This window comes from Lampetra planeri, chromosome 21 (assembly GCF_965212315.1).
Source record: "Lampetra planeri chromosome 21, kcLamPlan1.2.h2, whole genome shotgun sequence".
Lineage (NCBI taxonomy): Eukaryota > Metazoa > Chordata > Hyperoartia > Petromyzontiformes > Petromyzontidae > Lampetra > Lampetra planeri.
In genome coordinates this window covers 1,715,437-1,735,316 of record NC_136127.1, presented here as the reverse complement: position 1 = coordinate 1,735,316, position 19,880 = coordinate 1,715,437, and the positions used below count along the sequence as shown (strand labels likewise).

Sequence of the window (19,880 nt, the reverse complement as noted above, 5' to 3'; positions counted from 1 at the left end):
GACCCAGGAGGGCTGAGTTGGGGCTTTAGTCCGCAGAGATTTTGTATCTCCCCTCCCTTTGTCGCGGTTCTTTTTGCGTTGCATGAAAATAAAACGGGCCAATTTACTCGCTCAGAGGTACCCGAACATTCTACTTAAATACGAATCTCTCACCCGTGCGCAGCGCTGTGTGGCCGGGCCTCTGCTATTCTTGGTGGTTTCCCGCATTGGGGACACATTCTGCGAGCCACCCGGTCACCTCCTCATGAGTGACCCCACGCTTGCTGTCCCTACTCTCCTCTCGTTCCGGCACCCGGCCTACAGCCCAAATGCAGACCTGGGGAAAACGACAAATAAAATCCTCTGAATACAAAGAGCATCCATCATTTTAGCTGGGTGGTGGTGGCTACGCACACCTGTAGCCGGGTCCTCCGGGTTTTTTCCCTCATTAATTGTCCGATAACACCTTAATATATAGAGAACCGCAGAGCTTTGGGGAGGGAGGGGGGATTGGCACCGGCTCACTGCGTGGCTGCCTTTCCCGCTTGTCTGCGGCTCCTCCTCCAGCCTCTGAGCCGTTGTCTGTCTTCAAGAGCGAATGAAAACCGTGCGGTGCTTTACAAGTTGAAATGATTACTACTCTTAACGACCACTCCTATTCACGACTAATCGCTTAACAACAAGCCTCCACACAGCCCAATGTGTAGTGTATAGTGTAGTGTATATTGTAGAGTAGTGTAGTGTATAGTGTAGAGTAGTGTAGTGTATAGTGATGGAGTGCCTCCACACAGCCCAATGTGTAGTGTATAGTGTAGAGTAGTACATAGTGTAGAGTAGTGTAGTGTATAGTGTAGAGTAGTGTATAGTGTAGAGTAGTGTAGTATATAGAGTAGTGTATATTGTAGTGTATAGTGTAGAGTAGTGTATAGTGTAGAGTAGTGTAGTATATAGAGTAGTGTATAGTGTAGAGTAGTGTATAGTGTAGAGTAGTGTATAGTGTATTGTAGTGTATAGTGTATAGTGGTGGAGTGCCTCCATCCAGTCCAATGCGTTTGCCTACCGACCATTCCCCTGTTAACGGCAGGCTTTTGTAGGTACAATGCATATTAATGAATGTATGGATTAACCGTGTTTATTTTAATGTTACGTGTCTTTAATGTTGTTTGTAGCTTTATGTATGAATATCCATTGTTTAAATATTGTAAAATCTTTTTTGGCTGAAAATGGGTAACTTTCGATGCCATTGGAACGAATGAAGCCTTTAACGTGTATTTACTATACTCAGTGACCAAATCACTTAAGGCTCTGCTCTATTACACAACCCTTAAAATGTTAAATAAGTGAATTCATTTTTCGCGAACCGTGTTTGTGCACCGCTACGTGTTATCATCCATGGCAGCTTTCCAGAAATACGCAGCGTTGCTCTGGCTTTCACGGCGTACGACCACTTGGACCAGAAAGGGATTGAGGTGGAGGAACGAACCCTAATACGGGCACTCAAGGTATCACGATCTCCTAGCGATCTCCGCTGTCATCCTCTGTCATACTTTGTCTGAATAATGGACTTTCCACAAAAAGTAAAAACTCCACACTTCCCCGCCCCGCTATAACTTCAGCTTGTTTGCAAAACTGTGCATGTTACAAGTTGCAATACTATTATTATAATTATTATAAGGTGTTTTTGCTGTCCCTTGTTTTAGTCGTATCGTTCATTTCCTCCCTCCACCTTTTTATTTGTTAAGTATTTTTGATTATTATTATCTGTGTACGGAACTGGATAATTATTGATGTGCAGCGGTGTGGGATGCAATTGCATGCATGACGCTGTGTAACATCAAATTATTATTACTACCTGCTTCTGGAAATAATCGAATCTGTAAACAGTTTTTTTACTTTGTGCAAACCATGGCAGTCGATGCGGATTACCCTGATGTACAAATGGTAAATTAAAAACTCTCTCCAAGTAGTGTGCGACTGTGGTCATCCAGAACAGACCGTTAACAACGTAACGACGCAATGCCCCGATCCACAAATACCAAGGAGACATCACGGCGATGACACAGCCCTGACGCATTTACCTGGCTTGACTCAACTCAATGTGAACCTGTAAGATGTCGCTCTGCATCTACACCTGCAGCCATACGACAAGAAAAAGAAGAATCAATCAATCTTTATTTGATGTGCCAATATCTCCCTCAATGAAGCAGGTATCAGTGTACATCGCAGCAAAATGGGGATGGTACGGGGGGTGGGCACAGAGCAACAGGAATACAAACATGAATCTGTCATGGCCTCAGTGGCTAACACCGACTGAGAAAAGTTGACAAGAAGTGCCGCTGCATATCCTCAGCGCTGTGTGCGCTGCTGCTGCTGCTCTTACAGATGTGCGGACGGATCACAGCGCCACGGCGCTTGATGCAGCACATCCACAGCAAGCAAAGCGAAGGATACGTGGAGCCCGGCAGAATCCAGATGTACGAATTCATGGACCTTCTGCCTCTGTGAGATATTTTCAATTGCGAATAACCATAGTGTCACACCGCCCACATTTCAATTCATTATTTGTTGTTTTGCTATGAATAAAGGGCTATTGGCCAGATTGTCAGCTATTTTATATAGCTTTCTTTTTTTACTTATAAGGTACTTTGTTTCAACATTTGAGTATAATTAGGATCTTGCTTAATATGTCGCTTCCTTCACGTTCGTGTTGGTATAACAGCAATGCGTGGCGTCGTTGAATATTTCAAAGAACGTAGAGTGAAAATAGCACGTCTTACACAATGATTTTATGTTATTGCATCATTCTAATTGAACCAAGGTTGGTCCAACGTGTTGCCCAACGGTTCCAACCACATGCCAACATTTGGCCTACATTGAAGTGTTCGTTGGGTAAACGCTTTTGCAGTTCTACTGCTAAATGCACATTTGTACTTGCGGGATATTAGCAAGCGATGCTAGGCGCCGTGGTTATGCAGGGATTTGCTCTGTTAGTTATAATCGTCAGCGCGTGTGCCCCATTAGTTGTGTTGCTCAGTCTTCGAGTTGTCCCTGGCTGGAGCAAATTGCTGTCTGCCTGCGGGATCACGCCCGGCAGTGCTGCCTCACAACGGGTGTCTCTTTGTGCGTAGCTGCGTGGCTTTGGACACCATTCACCTTCACGAAACGAGGGTTGGAACCACGGAAAAAAGCTTCAGAGGAATTTACGAGGTGAGAATCGATGTCGAGCAAAGCAAACGTGTGGCCAATACGCCACGGGCGCTTTCACGAGCAGTTGAACCCCTCTCACCAAGAACCATCTCATTTCACGAGCAGTTGAACCCCCCTCACCAAGAACCATCTCATTTCATGAGCAGTTGAACCCCCCTCACCAAGAACCATCTCATTTCATGAGCAGTTGAACCCCCCTCACCAAGAACCATCTCAGTTCACGAGCAGTTAAACTCCTCTCACCAAGAACCATCTCATTTCACGAGCAGTTGAACCCCTCTCACCAAGAACCATCTCATTTCACTAGCAGTTAAACCCTCTCACCAAGAACCATCTCATTTCACAAGCAGTTGAACCCCTCTCACCAAGAACCATCTCATTTCATGAGCAGTTGAACCCCTGTCACCAAGAACCATCTCATTTCACGAGCAGTTGAACCCCTCTCACCAAGAACCATCTCATTTCACGAGCAGTTAAACCCTCTCACCAAGAACCATCTCATTTCACGAGCAGTTAAACCCCTCTCACCAAGAACCATCTCATTTCACGAGCAGTTAAACCCTCTCACCAAGAACCATCTCATTTCACGAGCAGTTGAACCCCCCTCACCAAGAACCATCTCATTTCACGAGCAGTTGAACCCCCCTCACCAAGAACCATCTCATTTCACGAGCAGTTGAACCCCCCTCACCAAGAACCATCTCATTTCACGAGCAGTTGAACCCTCTCACCAAGAACCATCTCATTTCATGAGGAGTTGAACCCCTCTCACAAAGAACCATCTCATTTCACGAGGAGTTGAACTCCTCTCACCAAGAACCATTTAATTTCACGAGCAGTTGAACCCCCCTCACCAAGAACCATCTCATTTCACGAGCAGTTGAACCCTCTCACCAAGAACCATCTCATTTCACGAGGAGTTGAACTCCTCTCACCAAGAACCATCTCATTTCACGAGCAGTTGAATCCCCCTCACCAAGAACCATCTCATTTCACGAGCAGTTGAACCCCGCTCACCAAGAACCATCTCATTTCACGAGGAGTTGAACTCCTCTCACCAAGAACCATCTCATTTCACGAGCAGTTAAACCCCTCTCACCAAGAACCATCTCATTTCACGAGCAGTTAAACCCCTCTCACCAAGAACCATCTAATTTCACGAGCAGTTAAACCCTCTCACCAAGAACCATCTCATTTCATGAGCAGTTGAACCCCTCTCACCAAGAACCATCTCATTTCACAAGCAGTTAAACCCTCTCACCAAGAACCATCTCATTTCACGAGCAGTTAAACCCTCTCACCAAGAACCATCTCATTTCACGAGCAGTTGAACCCCTCTCACCAAGAACCATCTCATTTCACGAGCAGTTGAACCCCTCTCACCAAGAACCATCTCATTTCACGAGCAGTTGAACCCCTCTCACCAAGAACCATCTCATTTCACGAGCAGTTGAACCCCTCTCACCAAGAACCATCTCATTTCACGAGCAGTTGAACCCCTCTCACCAAGAACCATCTCATTTCATGAACAGTTGAACCCCTTTCACCAAGAACCATCTCATTTCACGAGCAGTTGAACCCCTCCCACCAAGAACCATCTCATTTCACGAGCAGTTAAACCCCTCTCACCAAGAACCATCTCATTTCACGAGCAGTTAAACCCCTCTCACCAAGAACCATCTCATTTCACGAGCAGTTAAACCCTCTCACCAAGAACCATCTCATTTCACGAGCAGTTGAACCCCTCTCACCAAGAACCATCTCATTTCACGAGCAGTTAAACCCTCTCACCAAGAACCATCTCATTTCACGAGCAGTTAAACCCTTTTACCAAGAACCATCTCATTTCACGAGCAGTTGAACCCCTCTCACCAAGAACCATCTCATTTCACGAGCAGTTGAACCCCTCTCACCAAGAACCATCTCATTTCACGAGCAGTTGAACCCCTCTCACCAAGAACCATCTCATTTCACGAGCAGTTGAACCCCTCTCACCAAGAACCATCTCATTTCACGAGCAGTTGAACCCCTCTCACCAAGAACCATCTCATTTCACGAGCAGTTAAACCCCTATCACCAATAACCATCTCATTTCACGAGCAGTTGAACCCCTCTCACCAAGAACCATCTCATTTCACGAGCAGTTAAACCCCTATCACCAATAACCATCTCATTTCACGAGCAGTTAAACCCTCTCACCAAGAACCATCTCATTTCATGAGCAGTTGAACCCCTCTCACCAAGAACCATCTCATTTCACGAGCAGTTGAACCCCTCTCACCAAGAACCATCTCATTTCACGAGCAGTTGAACCCCTCTCACCAAGAACCATCTCATTTCACGAGCAGTTAAACCCCTATCACCAATAACCATCTCATTTCACGAGCAGTTGAACCCCCCTCACCAAGAACCATCTCATTTCACGAGCAGTTGAACCCCTCTCACCAAGAACCATCTCATTTCATGAGCAGTTGAACCCCTCTCACCAAGAACCATCTCATTTCACGAGCAGTTAAACCCTCTCACCAAGAACCATCTCATTTCATGAGCAGTTGAACCCCTCTCACCAAGAACCATCTCATTTCACGAGCAGTTAAACCCTCTCACCAAGAACCATCTCATTTCACGAGCAGTTGAACCCCCCTCACCAAGAACCATCTCATTTCTCGAGCAGTTAAACCCTCTCACCAAGAACCATCTCATTTCATGAGCAGTTGAACCCCTCTCACCAAGAACCATCTCATTTCACGAGCAGTTAAACCCTCTCACCAAGAACCATCTCATTTCACGAGCAGTTGAACCCCTCTCACCAAGAACCATCTCATTTCATGAGCAGTTGAACCCCTCTCACCAAGAACCATCTCATTTCACGATCAGTTAAACCCCTCTCACCAAGAACCATCTCATTTCACGAGCAGTTGAACCCCTCTCAGCAAGAACCATCTCATTTCACGAGCAGTTGAACCCCTCTCACCAAGAACCATCTCATTTCATGAGCAGTTGAACCCCTCTCACCAAGAACCATCTAATTTCATGAGCAGTTGAACCCCTCTCACCAAGAACCATCTCATTTCATGAGCAGTTGAACCCCTCTCACCAAGAACCATCTCATTTCACGAGCAGTTGAACCCCTCTCACCAAGAACCATCTCATTTCATGAGCAGTTGAACCCTCTCACCAAGAACCATCTCATTTCATGAGCAGTTAAACCCTCTCACCAAGAACCATCTCATTTCATGAGCAGTTGAACCCCTCTCACCAAGAACCATCTCATTTCACGAGCAGTTAAACCCCTATCATCAATAACCATCTCATTTCACGAGCAGTTGAACCCCTCTCACCAAGAACCATCTCATTTCACAAGCAGTTGAACCCCTCTCAGCAAGAACCATCTCATTTCACGAGCAGTTGAATCCCTCTCACCAAGAACAATCTCATTTTATGGGCAGTTGAACCCCTCTCACCAAGAACCATCTCATTTCACATGCAGTTGAACCCCTCTCAGCAAGAACCATCTCATTTCACGAGCAGTTGAATCCCTCTCACCAAGAATCATCTCATTTCACGAGCAGTTGAACCCCTCTCACCAAGAACAATCTCATTTCACGAGCAGTTGAACTCCTCTCACCAAGAATCATCTCATTTCACGAGCAGTTGAACCCCTCTCACCAAGAACCATCTCATTTCACGAGCAATTAAACCCCTCTCACCAAGAATCATCTCATTTCACGAGCAGTTGAACCCCTCTCACCAAGAACCATCTCATTTCACGAGCAATTAAACCCCTCTCAGCAAGAACCATCTCATTTCACGAGCAGTTGAATCCCTCTCACCAAGAATCATCTCATTTCACGAGCAGTTGAACCCCTCTCACCAAGAATCATCTCATTTCACGAGCAGTTGAACCCCTCTCACCAAGAACAATCTCATTTCACGAGCAGTTGAACCTCTCTCACCAAGAACAATCTCATTTCACGAGCAGTTGAACCCCTCTCACCAAGAATCATCTCATTTCATGAGCAGTTGAACCCCTCTCACCAAGAATCATCTCATTTCACGAGCAGTTGAACCCCTCTCACCAAGAACAATCTCATTTCACGAGCAGTTGAACCCCTCTCACCAAGAATCATCTCATTTCACGAGCAGTTAAACCCCTCTAACCAAGAACCATCTCATTTCACGAGCAGTTAAACCCCTCTCACCATGAACCATCTCATTTCACGAGCAGTTGAACCCCTCTCACCAAGAACCATCTCATTTCACGAGCAGTTAAACCCTCTCACCAAGAACCATCTCATTTCACGAGCAGTTAAACCCCTCTAACCAAGAACCATCTCATTTCACGAGCAGTTAAACCCCTCTCACCATGAACCATCTCATTTCACGAGCAGTTGAACCCCTCTCACCAAGAACCATCTCATTTTACGAGCAGTGGAACCCCTCTCACCCAGAACCATCTCATTTCACGAGCAGTTAAACCCTCTCACCATGAACCATCTCATTTCACGAGCAGTTAAACCCCTCTCACCATGAACCATCTCATTTCACGAGCAGTTGAACCCCTCTCACCAAGAACCATCTCATTTCACGAGCAGTGGAACCCCTCTCACCAAGAACCATCTCATTTCACGAGCAGTTAAACCCTCTCACCATGAACCATCTCATTTCACGAGCAGTTGAACCCCTCTCACCAAGAACCATCTCATTTCACGAGCAGTTGAACCCCTCTCACCAAGAACCATCTCATTTCACGAGCAGTTGAACCCCTCTCACCAAGAACCATCTCATTTCACGAGCAGTTGAACCCCTTTCACCAAGAACCATCTCATTTCATGAGCAGTTGAACCCCTCTCACCAAGAACCATCTCATTTCACGAGCAGTTGAACCCCTCTCACCATGAACCATCTCATTTCACGAGCAGTTGAACCCCTCTCACCAAGAACCATCTCATTTCACGAGCAGTTAAACCCTCTCACCAAGAACCATCTCATTTCACGAGCAGTTGAACCCCTCTCACCAAGAACCATCTCATTTCACGAGCAGTTAAACCCTCTCACCAAGAACCATCTCATTTCACGAGCAGTTGAACCCCTCTAACCAAGAACCATCTCATTTCACGAGCAGTTAAACCCTCTCACCAAGAACCATCTCATTTCACGAGCGAGTTAAACCCTCTCACCAAGAACCATCTCATTTCACGAGCATTTAAACCCTCTCACCAAGAACCATCTCATTTCACGAGCAGTTGAACCCCTTTCACCAAGAACCATCTCATTTCATGAGCAGTTGAACCCCTCTCACCAAGAACCATCTCATTTCACGAGCAGTTGAACCCCTCTCACCATGAACCATCTCATTTCACGAGCAGTTGAACCCCTCTCACCAAGAACCATCTCATTTCACGAGCAGTTAAACCCTCTCACCAAGAACCATCTCATTTCACGAGCAGTTGAACCCCTCTCACCAAGAACCATCTCATTTCACGAGCAGTTAAACCCTCTCACCAAGAACCATCTCATTTCACGAGCAGTTGAACCCCTCTAACCAAGAACCATCTCATTTCACGAGCAGTTAAACCCTCTCACCAAGAACCATCTCATTTCACGAGCGAGTTAAACCCTCTCACCAAGAACCATCTCATTTCACGAGCATTTAAACCCTCTCACCAAGAACCATCTCATTTCACGAGCAGTTGAACCCCTCTCACCAAGAACCATCTCATTTCACGAGCAGTTGAACTTGTCTCACCAAGAACCATCTCATTTCACGATCTGTTGAACCCCTCTCACCAAGAACCATCTCATTTCACGTGCAGTTAAACCCTCTCACCAAGAACCATCTCATTTCACGAGCTGTTGAACCCCTCTCACCAAGAACCATCTCATTTCACGTGCAGTTAAACCCTCTCACCAAGAACCATCTCATTTCACAAGCAGTTGAACCCCTCTCACCAAGAACCATCTCATTTCACGAGCAGTTGAACTTCTCTCACCAAGAACCATCTCATTTCACGAGCAGTTAAACCCTCTCACCAAGAACCATCTCATTTCACGAGCAGTTGAACCCCTCTCACCAAGAACCATCTCATTTCACGAGCAGTTGAACCCCTCTCACCAAGAACCATCTCATTTCACGAGCAGTTGAACCCCTCTCACCAAGAACCATCTCATTTCATGAGCAGTTGAACCCCTCTCACCAAGAACCATCTCATTTCACGAGCAGTTGAACCCCTCTCACCATGAACCATCTCATTTCACGAGCAGTTGAACCCCTCTCACCAAGAACCATCTCATTTCACGAGCAGTTAAACCCTCTCACCAAGAACCATCTCATTTCACGAGCAGTTGAACCCCTCTCACCAAGAACCATCTCATTTCACGAGCAGTTAAACCCTCTCACCAAGAACCATCTCATTTCACGAGCAGTTGAACCCCTCTAACCAAGAACCATCTCATTTCACGAGCAGTTAAACCCTCTCACCAAGAACCATCTCATTTCACGAGCGAGTTAAACCCTCTCACCAAGAACCATCTCATTTCACGAGCATTTAAACCCTCTCACCAAGAACCATCTCATTTCACGAGCAGTTGAACCCCTCTCACCAAGAACCATCTCATTTCACGAGCAGTTGAACTTGTCTCACCAAGAACCATCTCATTTCACGAGCTGTTGAACCCCTCTCACCAAGAACCATCTCATTTCACGTGCAGTTAAACCCTCTCACCAAGAACCATCTCATTTCACGAGCAGTTGAACCCCTCTCACCAAGAACCATCTCATTTCACGAGCAGTTGAACTTCTCTCACCAAGAACCATCTCATTTCACGAGCAGTTAAACCCTCTCACCAAGAACCATCTCATTTCATGAGCAGTTAAACCCTCTCACCAAGAACCATCTCATTTCACGAGCAGTTGAACCCCTGTCACCAAGAACCATCTCATTTCACGAGCAGTTGAACCCCTCTCACCAAGAACCATCTCATTTCACGAGCAGTTGAACCCCCCTCACCAAGAACCATCTCATTTCACGAGCAGTTGAACCCCTCTCACCAAGAACCATCTCATTTCACGAGCAGTTGAACCCCTCTCACCAAGAACCATCTCATTTCACGTGCAGTTGAACCCCTCTCACCAAGAACCATCTCATTTCACGAGCAGTTGAACCCCTCTCACCAGGAACCATCTCATTTCACGCGCAGTTAAACCCCCTCACCAAGAACCATCTCATTTCACGAGCAGTTGAACCCCTCTCACCAAGAACCATCTCATTTCACGAGCAGTTGAACCCCTCTCACCAAGAACCATCTCATTTCACGAGCAGTTGAACCCCTCTCACCAAGAACCATCTCATTTCACGAGCAGTTGAACCCCTCTCACCAAGAACCATCTCATTTCACGAGCAGTTGAACCCCCCTCACCAAGATCGATCTCATTTCACGAGCAGTTGAACCCCTCTAAACAAAAACCATCTCATTTCACGAGCAGTTGAACCCCTCTCACCAAGAACCATCTCATTTCACGAGCAGTTGAACCCCCCTCACCAAGAATCATCTCATTTCACGAGCAGTTGAACCCCTGTCACCAAGAACCATCTCATTTCACGAGCAGTTGAACCCCCCTCACCAAGAATCATCTCATTTCACGAGCAGTTGAACCCCTCTCACCAAGAATCATCTCATTTCACGAGCAGTTGAACCCCTGTCACCAAGAACCATCTCATTTCATGAGCAGTTGAACCCTTCTCACCAAGAACCATCTCATTTCACGAGCAGTTAAACCCCTCTCACCAGAACCATCTCATTTCACGAGCAGTTGAACCCCCCTCACCAAGAACCATCTCATTTCACGAGCAGTTAAACCCCTCTTACCATGAACCATCTCATTTCATGAGCAGTTGAACCCCCCTCACCAAGAACCATCTCATTTCACGAGCAGTTGAACCCCCCTCACCAAGAACCATCTCATTTCACGAGCAGTTGAACCCCTCTCACCAAGAACCATCTCATTTCACGAGCAGTTAAACCCTCTCACCAAGAACCATCTCATTCCACGAGCAGTTGAACCCCTCTCACCAAGAACCATCTCATTTCATGAGCAGTTAAACCCTCTCACCAAGAACCATCTCATTTCATGAGCAGTTGAACCCCTCTCACCAAGAACCATCTCATTTCACGAGCAGTTAAACCCTCTCACCAAGAACCATCTCATTTCATGAGCAGTTGAACCCCTCTCACCAAGAACCATCTCATTTCACGAGCAGTTGAACCCCTCTCACCAAGAACCATCTCATTTCACGAGCAGTTAAACCCTCTCACCAAGAACCATCTCATTTCACGAGCAGTTGAACCCCCCTCACCAAGAACCATCTCATTTCACGAGCAGTTGAACCCCTCTCACCAAGAACCATCTCATTTCACGAGCAGTTGAACCCCCCTCACCAAGAACCATCTCATTTCACGAGCAGTTAAACCCCTCTCACCAAGAACCATCTCATTTCATGAGTAGTTGAACCCCTCTCACCAAGAACCATCTCATTTCACGAGCAGTTGAACCCCTCTCACCAAGAACCATCTCATTTCACGAGCATTTAAACCCCTCTCACCAAGAACCATCTCATTTCACGAGCAGTTGAACCCCTCTCACCAAGAACCATCTTATTTCACGAGCAGTTGAACCCCTCTCACCAAGAACCATCTTATTTCACGAGCAGTTGAACCCCTCTCACCAAGAACCATCTCATTTCACGAGCAGTTAAACCCCTCTCACCAAGAACCATCTCATTTCATGAGTAGTTGAACCCCTCTCACCAAGAACCATCTCATTTCACGAGCATTTAAACCCCTCTCACCAAGAACCATCTCATTTCACGAGCAGTTGAACCCCTCTCACCAAGAACCATCTTATTTCACGAGCAGTTGAACCCCTCTCACCAAGAACCATCTCATTTCACGAGCATTTAAACCCCTCTCACCAAGAACCATCTCATTTCACGAGCAGTTGAACCCCTCTCACCAAGAACCATCTCATTTCACGAGCAGTTGAACCCCTCTCACCAAGAACGATCTCATTTCACGAGCAGTTGAACCCCTCTCACCAAGAATCATCTCATTTCACGACGTTTGTGACGTTCGGCGAACTAAGTGTACATTGCTTTTGGCGTTCTCTGGTCTAACACTTTGAGACTTGGCTCAAAAGCTGTCTCTGGTGTGGACCAATCAGTTTCAAAGACAATGCATATATTATCAGAGCATGTTCACCACAAGTACGTGTGGTTAATGCAGACAGGATTCCTTGAGTAATGATTCTGTTTGGTGTTTTAACATCTTAACACAACTGTTTTATTTCCAATGTTAGATTCACAAAATATAAAGGTAATGCATGTCAGGGAATCCTGCCACTATGTTAAGCATAACATAAAGAAGAGTTGTGCATTACATTCATATTGCTACCCAAAAATAGTTGACACACACACGCATATATATAATCAGGTTTTATACGCTGTTAGTATAATGCTTTTAAAAGCCAACAACTGACTCCCAAAGGCTGTGAGTGCTAAGTGCACTTTTCACAGATGGCTCCAATGCAGCCCAGCAGGCTCCCAGGTAGGTGGGGCTTATGGCCGTCTCAAAGATCTGTCGATGCGGCAGTTTGCAGAACTGATGCCATAAACAAAATTGTTTGACAGAAAAGTGTTCCTCTTCGCCAGTTTAGTCTTTTTACGGGTGAGAAGTGGCGTTCGCAACAATAACAAACTCAATATATTGTGGATATGAAAAGTAAAGGGTGGCTTTACAGGCATGGCTTTACCCTATATTATTTATTATGACGCGATTTTTCCATAGCGCGGTGTTCTTTAGGAACGCAAACTACCGCATTATAGGAAAATGGCAATTCTTACGAAAGGCTAATAATTCTGGCTGCAGTCAGCAATAGTGGATGCTAGAGATGAGCTTCCAATTTCCAGATGAATCCAACACAATCCCAAAAAACCAGCCCAGATGAAAATGTTGGATGTTTCAAAGAATATATATGTTTCAGATTGATCCGAATTGAGATGTAACAGGAAGTGATGTCACTTTCATGACAATGCTTTTACCACCAAAAAGTTCCGTCACAAAGACGCCACTTTCGTTTAAATTATGAAAACACGAAAAATATTTACATTGAAATTATTGTTTCACTGTTGGAACTTTATATGTTCAAACGCATATGATGCAGTTATTAATGGTTGAATAAAAAAATAGGGGCTAAACTTCCTACACTTCGTTACTCAACAAGATGTAACGTGAAACTCATGCCACGTGTCTACGGTGTGTTGAAATAGATTTTTTTATTATTACATGTGAATACAAAAATTGGGACTAAAATTTCAACATTCCGTTATGCATGAACATCAACGTGAAACACATGCCGCGTGTCTACGTGGTTGTGTTGTCCCCCGCACAGCTGGACGACATGAAGGCCCTGCTGCTGACCCTTGACGCCAAGCGACTGCAGCACATGAACAAGTTGTACCGGCAGGAGCAGCGAGCCCAGCGCGAGCAGCGCGGTGGAAGCGCCGCTATCAAGACCTTCGGAGCGGCAGACGAGCCATGGAAGCAGCAGGTGTGACGAGAAGAAGACAAAACTCAATATATATTTTTATTTGACCAGGTAATGCCCCACTGAGTTGTAAAGCTCTTTTTCAAAAGCGATCTGGCTATCGCAAATTAGAGCTCATTGAAGTGGCTTATCACGTGGAAAATTAGGGGAGATGTTAACTACCTCGCCTGGTATGAATGAGGTCGTAGGTTCGATCCCGACCCTGACGCCTGCTGTATATTTGGAGTTTGCAATTTCTCCCCATGGCCGTGTGGGTTTTTCTCCGGGTCCTTCGGGTTTTTCCTACGCATTTAGAAACATGCTAGAAAATATTTGGCTGCTATAAATTACCACATGATAAGCCACTTCGTTGAGCTATAATTTGTGGCCAGGTCGCTTCTGAATATAAGCTGAATCGCTCAGTGGGCCTTACCCAGTAAAATAAAAAATAATCGTTTTATAGCAGCCAAATACTCTAAACGCATGTTGATTCTAAATGTGGAAGGAAAAACCGGAGGACCTGAATAAAAAATCCACACTACCACGGGAAGAAAATGCAACTTCAAATTTACACCCACCAGGCATCAGGATTGTAATCGAGCCAACGACCTCCTGCATAACAGGTAAAATAGTTAACATCTTGCCACCGTGGCATAGAAGTGTCTCGGCCCGGTTTCATAGAAGTGTAAATCATTATTGTTTCTGTTAAAGGCATCAACAATGTGTTGAGTTTTCAAGTTTATTTTGCTCAACGCAGCTGAGAACTCAAGAGAGCGTCAAGGGACATCTCATTTGCAAGAGTGACCGGGGCCAAGCAAACAGCATGAAACTAAGTACGAAAATGAAGCAATTAGAAATCAAGAGTACAAACCATCAAAAAGAAATCGGAGATAAAAAACACAACATACGAAATTGAAAAGGGTGCAAAACCATAATCACGAAGATATAAATTAAATGTACAAACTACCCTTAATGTGGAATTTCACCGCATCTACTTTCCTTAATTTGATGAGGCTGCTGCTATTCAGGTCACATCGCCTTCACGTGAGTAGCAGGTGCCGTCACCAGCTCAAAGCTTCCTATTAACTACTGTGCTTACTGTGATAACCCGGGCTGTTAAGTCCCACTTATTAATACAGACAGATACACAGATCCCCCATATAGCCTTTAACCGATTGTTGGGGCAAGTGCTGTGGACAATTTTGACTATCTTGGTTCTTTCGGTAAAGTCACGTAGAAGGGAAATAATAAAAGAATAAAAATTAAACATAATCAAATAATTCTCACGACGTTTCGGTCACAACGCAAGCAGCCGTCCTCAGGTGAAGAACAGGTCTGTCGGAAAGACAGCGTCTGAATGAGCACCACCAGGCTTGGAAGCGTATATTTAAGCTGGGTTGGAGGGGGAAGAGCGCCTTGACAAAATAATTTGCATATCAAGAGGAATTTAGCATATTTATGGCAAATGCAGATATGGGATTAGTCACTACTTGTGGAATGCGTAGGAGGTGGGCGGGGGGTTTCAAAGTCATATTTTGCCCGTGCATTATGCAGGATTAGCAGCATCAAAGGGAGGGAGTATGGTTAGCATTAATAAAGGGAAGGAATGTTAATAGTATGGAGCTGCAGCAACTAAACCACGACGTAAAAAAACTAAAGTATAAACTACATCAGTATCATCAGTATACTAAATATACTCTCCAAAAAGCTGAGCTACTAACAGTAAGTCATACATTACAATTCTATGTCGCAAAAAATATAATATGCCTCCAGCTAAACTTTTTTCTCTTACATCACACGGGTCTACCCCGTACTATATACTGCCATAGACAAACCCAACATTAAATTATATACTGTATTACTATACACCATAGGTGGGACAAAGTCATTGTTATGCAAGTCCAAGTCGAGTCGCAAGTCATCAAATTCATGACTCGAGTCTGACTCGAGTCCAAGTCACATGACTCGAGTCCACATCTCATAGGTGGGACAAAGTCATTGTTATGCAAGTCCAAGTCGAGTCGCAAGTCATCAAATTCATGACTCGAGTCTGACTCGAGTCCAAGTCACATGACTCGAGTCCACACCTCTGCTATACACCATCCTATACCTTAGAATATACATTGTAATATTACACTATGTATTATTCTACCCAACCTACTGGATACCACACTGCTGTATATTCACTATACAATTACGATATTATATTACCTTATACATTATATTAAACATTACACTTTGATACTATTTATTATTGTACAATCTGTTATACACTATACCATTGACCGTCGCGTACCTTTCACGCGACGGTCAATGGTATAGTATATAGCAGATTGTACAATGGTATAGTGTATAGCAGATTGTACAATGGTATAGTGTATAGCAGATTGTACAATGGTATAGTGTATAGCAGATTGTACAATGGTATGGTGTATAGCAGATTGTACAATGGTATAGTGTATAGCAGATTGTACAATGGTATAGTGTATAGCAGATTGTATAATGGTATAGTATATAGCAGATTGTACAATGGTATAGTGTATAGCAGATTGTACAATGGTATAGTGTATAGCAGATTGCAGAGGTGTGGACTCGAGTCATGTGACTTGGACTCGAGTCAGACTCGAGTCATGAATTTGATGACTTGCGACTCGACTTGGACTTGCATAACAATGACTTTGTCCCACCTCTGGCAGATTGTACAATGGTATAGTGTATAGCAGATTGTACAATGGTATAGTGTATAGCAGATTGTACAATAATAAATAGTATAAAAGTGTAATGTTTAATATAATGTATAAGGTAATATATAGTATCGTAATTGTATAGTGTATATACAGCAGTGTGGTATACAGTAGGTTGGTTAGAATAATACATAGTGTAATCTTCTTGGTTCTTTCGGTAAAGTCACGTAGAATGGAAATAATAAAATAATACAAATAAAACATAATAAAATAATTCTCACGACGTTTTGGCCACAACGCAAGCAGCCATCCTCAGGTGAATAACAGGTCTGTCAGAAAGACAGCGTCTGAATGAACACCACCAGGCTTGGCAGCGTATATTTAAGCTGGGTTGGAGGGGGAAGAGCGCCTTGACAAAGGAATTTGCATATCAAGAGGAATTTAGCATATTTATGGGAAATGCAGGTATGTGATTAGTACTACTTATGCCCGTGCATTATGCAGGATTAGCAGCATCAAAGGGAGGGGATATGGGAAATGCAGGTATGTGATTAGTACTACTTACGCCCATGCATTATGCAGGATTAGCAGAATCAAAGGGAGGGGGATATGGGAAATGCAGGTATGTGATTAGTACTACTTATGCCCGTGCATTATGCAGGATTAGCAGCATCAAAGGGAGGGGATAGGGGTAGCATTAATAAAGGGAAGGAGTGTTAATAGTATGTAGCTGCAGTAACTAAAACCACCACGTAAACAACTAAAGTATAAACTACATAGTATCATCAGTATACTAAATATACTCTACAATAAGCTGAGTTACTAACAGTAAGTAATACATTACAATATTACGTCGTAAAAAATATAATATGCTTCCATCTAAACTTTATTCTCTTACATCACACGAGTCTACACCGTACTATATACTGCCATAGACAAACCCAACATTAAATTATATACTGTATTGCTATAAACCACCCTAAGCCTTATACATTGTAATATTACACTATGTATTATTCTACCCACCCTAATGTATATCACACTGCTGTATATTCACTATACAATTACGATACTATATATTACTTTGTACATTGTATTAAGCATATACATTTTATAATATGTGTTATTATACACTGTACCATTGACCGTCGTGTGAAAGATACTAAGAGGAAGCAACGAAATATGTCAATAGGAGAGTAGTGTGAGGAAACTTTCAGCGGAGCAAATAATCTATTCCCTGCAAAGAATACAATGCCAGTGAGTAGAACGCGGTCTGAAAGTCACCGTAAACGTGAACACAATCAGTTAAGATCCGAAATGGTTTATTACGTCCTTCCAATGATTGCTAAGCCAGAATCCATCTTCTCGGTTGAAATTGTCTCCGTGTTTGTATATGTGGATCGCCTCATGAACGAATCTCTCATGGTAGCCAGATGGCTTGCAGAGAACCTCTGTCTTGGAGAAGTCAATATCATGTGAGCCCACTGAATTGTAACAGTGATCTGCCACGGCTGAGGTGTTTGTCCTATCGTTTGGTTTCTCCAATGGTAGCAGTTACATTGGAGAAACCAAACGACATGTCTCGGACCGCATCCGTGAACATAAAGCAGGCTTGAAACACGGTAGGACAAACACCTGAGGACGGCTGCTTGCGTTGTGGCCGAAACGTCGTGAGAATTATTTTATTATGTTTTATTATTATTATTTTATTATTTCCATTCTACGTGACTTTACCGAAAGAACCAAGAAGATGAATCCCTGCAGTCACGAAAACTTTAAATCGAAATTTTGACTATATCATTTTCAAAGTTTTGCTTTTCAACAATTGGCATATTTGTCCACGTGACAACTTGATCTGATCGACTCTCTCGGGTGATGGAGGATTGTATCAAAACATTGAAATTATACCCACATGACGATCTAACCCAAATTAATTATGAATAATGAAATTAATCATGAAAGCCTAAGTATGAAATTCATTATAAATGCTTTGACTTTTCAATTATCATATTTGATTCCTCTCCCACAAGATAGAAAATTGTCGCATGGACAATCATCTTGAAGTCATCCATCACGAGTGATGATGATGAATATGAATCATAGAACAACACACAGAAGCCCCAAAGAATACACACTTAATGATGGAGTATTTAAACAAAGCAAGTCTTTGTGGCAGTTAATAAATTGTATATGTCTGCCAATAAATTTCGGAATAGTTCTTGGAAAACACATGCCTGCATAGCCTCAACATAATATTGAAAAATGTCTTCCCTCTGGCTCATAATGCTATATGCTTGTGAAAATAATCAGAACCTACCAGACAACTGAAATAACAATTTGAAGCCTAACATCTGAGTGAGGTCAGTCTACTCGAGCACAGACATGAATGGCACAATTACTGGCGGCATGTACATTTTTAATAACCGTACTGTGGTATGCTGCCATGGTGTGACGCTTAGCACAGTGGACTTGCAATCCAGAAGTCGTCGATCATAAAAAATAAATGGTGCAACTTTCTTAGGTTTCCCATCCCTTTCCTCTGGGCACCAAATTGAGAGTCTTCCAGTGCTGTGCTTTGTTGGTGTTGTCGTTGTACGGTAGTGTGGAGGCCTGGGCATTGCTTCAAGCCGATTTGGATTGGTTGCAGTCCTTCCATACGCGATGCCAAAGATGCCTCTGTGCCATCCGATGGCTCGACTTCGTCAGAAATGTCACCGTCAGCATCTGCGACCGGTCTTCTAGTGATCGAGAGCTCAGTTGGAGAGAGACGGCTCTGTCACTCTGTGGACACGGGGCCCCGTCTTGATGCGCAAAGTCCAGCAGCGAATTGCGAAACTTCAGCTGGCGGTCAACGTTCGAAGCGGAGTACGACGCTTAAAGGAACGGCGCCGCTCCCCATGGTCGCCCATCACCCCGTGATCACCCTCCGTGGCCCCCCCCCGCCCCCCTCCGTGCTGTGTACGGCAGCGAGAGCAGTTCATGCAAACTGCTGCCGCAAGAGGTCACAAGTTTGGCGCAACGCTCCTTCGCTGACTACGCGTGATGAATGAGTTCATGAATCTTCTGTCCTCCCAACAATATAAGTGGGTGCATCACAGGTCGCCGATTGGCAGGTGGCTTGTGGTTGGGGTAAAGTGCGGGCGCTTCCAGCTTTTCAAAGAGTAGGCCAACATTCTTTGGCGAATACCCTTCCGCCAGGCCTGACGTACTCAAGTAATCTCACGGCTGCACCATTTGTACGCGATGTTATTTGACATTTGGTCGCGTTTTGGTTCATGTCATTTTTTGAAGGTGTCACTCTTTTTTGTTTCCTGTGAAACTTAACGCTAGATGGAGGCTGAGAAATCGCATCACCAGATGCTGAAGCAACAACTGCAACTCTCTGCTATTCAGGTAGCTAGTCACGCTTTACCAGCCACCAACTATAT

The 19,880-nt window shown here is 44.2% G+C and overlaps 1 protein-coding gene across 1 annotated transcript in view; it reads left to right on the top strand.

The window, feature by feature from the left end:
• Positions 1-19,880, top strand: part of LOC144724510 (uncharacterized) — a 38,595-nt gene that overhangs the window by 12,199 nt on the left and 6,516 nt on the right. Inside the window, exons 5-9 of the mRNA XM_078603713.1 lie at positions 1,379-1,481; positions 2,362-2,480; positions 3,108-3,186; positions 13,634-13,792; positions 19,783-19,845. Of these exons, the coding sequence (XP_078459839.1) occupies positions 1,379-1,481; positions 2,362-2,480; positions 3,108-3,186; positions 13,634-13,792; positions 19,783-19,845 (523 nt within the window). The remainder of the gene's footprint in view (positions 1-1,378; positions 1,482-2,361; positions 2,481-3,107; positions 3,187-13,633; positions 13,793-19,782; positions 19,846-19,880) is intronic.